This window comes from Geospiza fortis, unplaced genomic scaffold, assembly GCF_000277835.1.
Source record: "Geospiza fortis unplaced genomic scaffold, GeoFor_1.0 scaffold538, whole genome shotgun sequence".
Lineage (NCBI taxonomy): Eukaryota > Metazoa > Chordata > Aves > Passeriformes > Thraupidae > Geospiza > Geospiza fortis.
In genome coordinates this window covers 1093225-1100967 of record NW_005054368.1, presented here as the reverse complement: position 1 = coordinate 1100967, position 7743 = coordinate 1093225, and the positions used below count along the sequence as shown (strand labels likewise).

Sequence of the window (7743 nt, the reverse complement as noted above, 5' to 3'; positions counted from 1 at the left end):
GGTACGGCCCCCCGTCCCGGCGCTCGGAGTACAGAGTGATCGTCTCGGGTGAGTCATTGCTCTCTCTCAGCCTCAGTGCTCCCCCGGGGTCCTGCGGGCGCGGTGCTGCTGCGAGCTACTCCTTAAAAAAACGTGGCCCTGTGTGCTTTGGGAGGGGAGCGGTGCTGTCCCTGCGATGCTGAGCGCTCCTCTCCTTCGCCGCGCTTTTGCTGCCGTAATACGGGAGGTGAGGCTGTAATCCGGTTTTAAAGTCACGTTTTGGTTTTTCTCTAGGGCTGCCTCCAAGTGGAAGTTGGCAGGATTTAAAGGATCACATGCGTGAAGCAGGTGATGTATGTTATGCTGATGTTTTCCGAGATGGCACTGGTGTCGTGGAGTTTGTGCGGAAGGAAGACATGACCTACGCTGTGCGAAAGCTGGATAACACTAAGTTTAGATCTCACGAGGTAGGTATCACACTTACTTTCTTTGGCCAGAATTGGATACAAGGGGCTTAACAGTAGGATGTGAAGGTAAGGAACGCGTGGTGGTCATTGTTTGGTTACGGAGCAGCTAACTAAGTGTGTGGTCAGGCTGGACATAGACGTGTAAGCTCTGCTGTCTGTCCCGGCCGTAGTAACGCTGTCTGCAGTCTGTCAGCATGCCTGAAACATGGCCCTGAAGCCTCGACGTTTCAATCGAAAGTTCTGTCTATCCAATAGGGAGAAACTGCCTACATCCGTGTTAAAGTTGATGGCCCAAGAAGCCCAAGCTATGGAAGATCTCGGTCCCGCAGCCGTAGTCGTAGCAGGAGCCGTAGTCGCAGCAACAGCAGAAGCCGCAGTTATTCCCCAAGAAGAAGCAGAGGATCTCCACGCTACTCTCCCCGCCACAGCAGATCCCGATCTCGTACATAAACATCACTTTAGCTCTGATCTTTTTGTAGAACCCCATGTTGTACACAGTTTTCCTTTACTTAGTACAGTCTTTCATTTATTTTTTTTTAAATTCCAACTGTTTTACTCGAATTGGCTGAAGTGTTGAATTGCATTCTTGTGTAAAATCCCTAGTGAGTATTTGCTCCTCGACACCAACATTCCCCTCCTGTCTTTGGTAAATTGTATTTTAATTGCTGTCAGTCAGGATTGTTCTGGTTTAGTTCTAGTTCAATACCAACATTCTTGGAGCTGTGGTATTGCTGTGTAAATGTCTCAGTGTTCCGCTGTGGTCGAGACGAGCTGGGGATGTTGGGATGTTTGTGGCTAACTTGTCTCTTCTGGGGGATCTTACATTTTATCTTGCCTTTTCGTGTGTCTTTCTGTAGACATATCTGAAGAGATGGATTAAGAATGCTTTGGATTAAAGGATTGTGGAGCACATGTCAATCATTTTAGGATTGTCAAAAGGAGGATTGAGGAGGATCAGATCAATAATGGAGGCAATGGTATGACTCCAAGTGCTATTGTCACAGATGAACTTGGCAGTATTGACCTTATACTGAGAGACAGGGGAATTGAGGCCGAGCACCTACGTGTCCCCACGTGTGGCTTCAGGCATGTCCTCGTGACCGCAGGCTGCCATTGCTCTTCTCTTCTAAAACTTCCTTCTCTGGGGGGGCAATTGTGGCCAGATCCCTGCTTTTGTAATTCTCTATTCCATTCTAGTTTTCTAAAGGAATAAGGGGCCGGGGGGGAGCATTGGTTTATTTGTCCCGCAGCGTTTGGTTACAAGTGTCCATGTCTGTAGTATCCGTACACTTGTAGTAGAACTTGCAATCAGAGTATAATATCAATACTGCTAAAATCTGCATGTCCTCTGTGTGACTGATACAGCGTGGCTGTTGCATTTTTATAAGTACCAGAATGAAAGCAAAATAAAAATAGCAAACCTAGTGGGGAATAATTTAAGTCTCAGCCCTGCCCCCTCAGACTAATTCACGATTGACTCACGATCCGTGTGAAAACACCGATTGTTAACGTTCCCTCCAGCTGGGAGTGCAGCTGTAGTCCAGCCATTCCATAGTAGGTGGATAGACCGAGCAGTTAAAGCTTTTCCAGTTTAGTAAAACCATTTTTTACAACCACAAAACCTCGTACCCACCAATGCGCTGAGTATGTTGGCATTTCCAGTTGACATATTGTAAATATTTACAATGTTTCCTCCAAATAGTAATTAACATTTCTAAAGAAATTATCTGAGCATCACCATTGGAAAGTTTGTTTTGGGGAATTGATAGTTATTACTGTACATCTGAATTTATTGATGGCAAACATAACTGATCATTCCCCAGAATCCTATTTTTTCATTACAGTATCTAACTTTTTGCCTCCTCTTTTTTGGTTTTGCTGGTTATAAAGGTTTGGATTGGAGAGGGCTCACTGGATCCCAATCCTTGGAGCTGGATCATTGGATTCAAATCATAATGTGGATAGGATAGGGAGGCTGAATTACAAGGATTCATGGAGCGGGATCAAATTACCAGGAACATAGGAGTGGATTCCTGCCCCAACCAAACCGCATTCGTGTGGATTTTTTATTCAACTTAATTGGCTATTCCAAAGATATTTTTTTTCCTATTTTTGACGATTGGAGCCCTTAAGATGCACGATGGAGTTTTGCATTTTTTTGGTAAAAGGAGCAAAGCGAGGACCTGGAGAGGTACGCTGGAGCAATCTCCTTGGAAGGATTCAGCACGAGTAGATGGTAAACCTTAAAGGGGAAAAAGGGGGGTTTCTTTAAAAAAAAAAAGTAAAAAAGTCATTTGTCTAAATTTAAAGACCAAAATTGGAGTTAAAGATGACGTAGGTTTCAATTGGCCATTGCTTTTTTTCTTTGACAAATAAAATTTTTACAAAAACACGCCCCGTGTCATCGTTGGTCGCAGTCTCGCCCTCGTGTTGGGACCCGGACAAAAGCCTTTTGTGTGGAACAGAGCTGGAGTGTTCCACAGGAAACATCCATGTTTGAGCTTCTCCTCAATAAAGGATCAGTTCCCTGGGAAATGGGTGGAATCCAGCGCTGGGGAGGGGAAAAGAATGAATTATCCGTGCTTGAAGGAGGGATTGTTGATAGGAGATCTCAGGGGGGAAATGGGAGATTTATGGGCTTGTCCTGGGGATGAATGGGGCAGAACTGGTCTGTGTGACCATTGCTGTGGGTGGAGGAAGGAGGGAGGAGGAGTTGGGGTCTGGTGTAACCCTGGGCTGTGGGCAGGGCCCATTGCCCCCCTGGGGCCAGGCTGGACCTTCCTTCCCCCTTAGGCTCCCTGCGATGCCCAGAGCAGGCTGTGGCCCCGGGCATGGTGTGGTTACCAGAGCAGTCTGTGAGGCTGTGGGAACAGGGCCGTGGGGGCTCCATGGCACACGGGTGTGAGCTGGGACAGCAAAGGTGAGTTTCAGCCCAAAAACCCCAAACTCCACTGGGAATGGATCTGTTCCACCACTGGTGAAGGAAAGTGAAAGTGGTTTTAAAGGGCACAGGTGTACTCAGGGTGCTTCCCAAAGAAAAACCTGAGAGTTTGGTGTGCCAGGACTGGAGTTTGGAGAGAATCCCTCTCAAAGGACCCACGGGCATGAGGAGTGAAGGACCCTGGCACTCCTGAGGGATCACTTTGGAATACAGCTGTGAGTTCTGAACCAGGGAGTGCAGGCAGAGCTGCTGCCTCTAAGCAGGGTCACCAGGAGCTCATCGACATTGGAGAAACAATTTCAGGGGCAGTTCAGCCAACTGGGACATGGAATTCCCCGTGCAAGGTGTGTGCTGGAGCTGCAGGAAGGCTGGAACTCAGAATTCCCCGTGCAAGGTGTGTGCTGGAGCTGCAGGAAGGCTGTAATTTGTCAAGCCTGCTTCTGGTGGGTGCAGGATGTGCTCCAAGTCTCACCTGTGTGTGGATCAGCTACTGGAGCAAGAGCTCTGTGAGGAATGTTTGCTCCTGAGATTCTCTCTGTGGTTTGGATCACCCCGTGGATGCTCCAGGAGTGCACTGACACCCAGGAAGAGGAGATGGCAACAGTGTTCTCTGCTTGGGATTTGTGGAGTGTCACCTTCCTGGAAAGCTTCTGACTGGAGTCTCTCAGAGCTGGTGGGGACCACACCTCTGCCAGAAGGCTGCAATCCTCCCCTGGAGAGGAGAGGATCCTTTCCATCTCACCTGGAGAATGGGAGGGAACAGAGCCCTCCTGGGCTCTCCCTGGTTTTGGCTTTCCCCCTCCAAGGGGAGAGCTGGGGTTGCTCCAGGAGGAGCTGCTGGTCTGTTGCTGCCCCAGCATCACCCACTCACTTTATTCTCCGTGTCCCAGCTGTGGTGTCTGTGAGATCCTGTAATAAACCTGCCCCCAGTGTGGAGCTTTCATGTATTCCCTTTTTTCCCGTAAAATTGTTTCCATCACCGTGCTGTGAACAGCCAGGCAGTGCTGGAGCAGGGAAACCACAGGGTGAGGCAAGGCTTTCCCCAAGTGCCCCATGTTTTAATTTCAGATTCTGATCCAGCGTGTTCCACCATCCTCGGGGGGAACATCATGTTCTCTGATTGACATAAAATAGAGGAATTAAATTAATATCTCAGAAATGTGCTATGAACCAGGTTTGACAGCATCAGGAGAAGTTAACTGGAGGAGGCTGTGCCTCCTGACACACTCTCAGTTTTTAATTATACCACGTTATGAGTTCATTAACATTGTGACAGGGCTGATGAGGAGTCGGTGAGTTTTGGGAGCAACACTCGTGCCTGGCACAGCCCCGGGAGCCTGCTGCCATCTCCTTTGCCCTTCAGCTTCTCCGAGGGTGAAAGTGAATCTGGTAAGTGCCTGTTTGACTTCCCCCGTGGGGAATCTGCTTCCTGGGAGCCATCCACCGACCTGGCTGGGGGGCAAAGCTGGTTTTAATATCCTCGTGCATTAGTGGGAACAGGCTGTTCCACCAGCACCTCTTCCAGGAAGGTGTTTGCTAGGTTTTCAACAGATGCCAACCAAGGCAAGGTGTCTTCTTTCATCAATATGTGTTCTTCCTGAAACTAAATATTTGGAGAGGCCATTCTCTCTGAAGAAGGTGGAAAAGGGGAAATGGAATTGCAGGGGACATCCAAGCGTAGCCTCTCTCCTGAATCATTTTTCCCCCCAGAGCAGGTGAGTTCCTGCTGCCCAGCGAGCAGGGAGCATTCCCTGCCCGGCAGCGCTGGGTGAGCTGCGCCATTCCTGCGAGGAATGTGCTGCGACGCTCCTGCCGCGCCGATAGTGCCGCTTTGTTGGTACAACTGAGGCCGATTGTGCGCCCGGGGCCGGGCGGCCCCTCCGTGCCCGCCTGGGCCCGCAGCTGCCCGAGCCCGGCCCGATACTGCCTCCTTTGTGCGAGCGGCGAGCGCTCCGGCAGCGCCCGCGGACCGAGGGAATCCCTGCTCCTCGATCGCACAGCGTCCTGATAGCCCCGTGCTTCACAAAGCCAGCGCTAGCTCCGAAATAGAAACGGTTAGAAAACTTGTGGTTTCTCCCAGAAACCACAGTTTGGGTTTTTTTTTCTGTTGTTTGTTTGGGTTTTTTTTTCTAACACAGAAACTTCTGCTTTAGAACAGGAGATTCTTTCATTGATCTGTGTGTGTTGGTTGTGCTGTGAGGTTTCTTGCTCCTGATAACAGCAGAGGTTTTAGCTGTGCAGCAAAATTAGAGTAATTTCTAGACTGGCTTAGAACAGCCCCAGCTCTGGTGAGTCCCCCATGCCGAGTGCAGAATGATCCTGGCTGCACCTGCACGGGAAGAGCAGTTTGTCTGGAATTGCACTTGGAGCCGTTTCAAACAGAAAGCTGAATTATTAGGAAAAATGAAGATTCCAGGCAGTTCCCTGGGTAATAAGCGTTCCCTAAAATCCCTCTCTGAAGGTGAGCCGGCGATGTACCCACCTGCACTGCGTGGTCCCTGCAGTGCCTTGTGCTGCCCTGGCAGAGCTGCAGGATGGGATGGGATGGGCACAGAGCCTGGCAGAGTCATGGGACAGCACGGGCACAGAGCCTGGCAGAGCTGCAGGATGGAATGGGCATAGAGCCTTGCAGAGCTGCAGGACAGGATAGGCATGGAGCAGGGCAGAGCTGCAGGATGGAAACAGAGCCTGGCAGAGCTGCGGGATGGTCCTGGAGCCGGGCACAGCCGCAGGACAGGCACAGAGCCTGGCAGTGCTGTGAGATGGCCACAGGACCTGGCAGAGCCATGGGACGGGCACGGAGCCCGGCAGAGCCGCAGGATGGGCTGCAGCCTCTCCCGGCCCTCCCTCGCCCTGCCCTGGGGGCTCTGGGGGTCCCTCACCTCTGCGGCCCCTCCCGCCGGGCCGGCTGGGTGGATGTGCCACTTGCAGAGCCATTAACATAATTTTATGCGCTAATTTGTGTAATCATTAAAGAGTGGAGCAGGGCATTGTTCGCATGAGTAATTACCTCTATATTCTAATAGCTCTAATTCATCCCTTTAGTGAGTTTCGTGTTTCAGTGACTCAGCCGCGATTCACGCTTCGGGTCCTGTGTTTTTTGAAGAAATGCCCGTTTCTCGCATGGCTTGGTCGCCCTCTGCGCGGCTGCTGACGTGACAGATCCTGAGGAGCTCAGAGCACGCGGATGCCGGCCGGGGAAGGTTTGCCAGCGTGGATCCGGGGCTCTGGGGCTGCCTGCATCCCACGGGGCTTTGACTGGCTGGGATGCTGCGGAGAGCAGCTGCCAGCAGAAATTTCAACATGGAAAACTTGGCAGTTTGCTGAACTCTGGGTATTTTCCTTCTGACAAAAGGCAGGGCTGTGTTTTTGTCGTGATTTTTGATACAAGATGAAACACGGGGATAGAATCCCGCTGCGCAGGCTCTGGCTGCATTGATTCTCCATCCTCACACGTGCGTGTCTGTACAGCACACAGGCAGGAGGGAAGGCATGGGGAGCATCATTTTCTGCCTGATTTACAGCATGACACAGGATATTTTCCCGAAGGCACCGAAATTAATTTGAGGCAGAGCTGCCTGCTACCACCAAAGGTTTTGTTTCCCCCTCGGAAACATGGAGCAAAGTTGGTTCCTTGGCCAGTGAGAGCAGGGATGCTCTGCCCGAGGCTCCCGCCAGCGCTGGATGCTCGTCCCTGTGGGATCAGCTGAGCGATGCAGATGAATGCACAGACATTGATTGTTTTGGAGGCAATCCATAACTGCCAAATGAGATTAAACACCACCCAGGTCCCAGCAAAAAATAAAAGTAAAGAGCAAAGAATAAAGAAAATGGGGCACGGCATTGGCAAATGGTCCTGGGGGAGCATCTAGCCGAGTATTAATCCCTGCCATCCCCATCCCTGGAGGATTTCGGAGCTCTCTGCCGCTGTTAATCGCTGCAGCCCTGCAGGGAAGGTAATGCAGCATTATCCGTGCTCTCCAGCTGTGGCTGGGGAGGAGGGAGCAGCCGGCTCGGCCGAGCTTTGCCGTGTGCCAGTGAAAGATCAGGGATTAGCGTCAGGATTTCCTCGCTGCCTGGGCTGCTCTAATTCAGTGGTGGTGCTTTTCCCCAAACGCACTGACCTCGTGTGCCTGCTGCTGTACACGCCGTGCCCGGAGGAGCCGGGGCAGATGGTGGGAAGGGGAGCGAGGCAGGAGCGGATGTTTCCCTGCAGTCCTCGGCCCCGCAGGAATTATTACTAAAAATGGTCACTGGTGATTAACGGAGCAGTGCGCTGCTGAGGAATTGGTACGGGCTCTGGCTCGGGAAGTTTTTAAATCAAACTGGAAACAGTTTTCCTGGAGAGCAGCAGAG

At 51.1% G+C, this 7743-nt stretch overlaps 1 protein-coding gene across 1 annotated transcript; it reads left to right on the top strand.

The window, feature by feature from the left end:
- Window positions 1-6: 6 nt before the first annotated feature.
- On the top strand, window positions 7-2838 carry SRSF1 (serine and arginine rich splicing factor 1). The gene is made up of 3 exons (XM_031059799.1): window positions 7-48; window positions 274-446; window positions 702-2838. Exons 2-3 carry the CDS (start codon window positions 315-317, stop codon window positions 894-896), a joined length of 327 nt encoding a protein of 108 aa, XP_030915659.1. The 5' UTR covers window positions 7-48; window positions 274-314; the 3' UTR covers window positions 897-2838.
- Window positions 2839-7743: the final 4905 nt, after the last annotated feature.

Coding starts and splice junctions, on each gene's coding strand:
- SRSF1 (XM_031059799.1), top strand. CDS start 315: ATGCGTGAAGCAGGTGATGTATGTTATGCTGATGTTTTCCGAGATGGC. Junction 447..701: donor CTAAGTTTAGATCTCACGAG/GTAGGTATCACA, acceptor TCTATCCAATAG/GGAGAAACTGCCTACATCCG.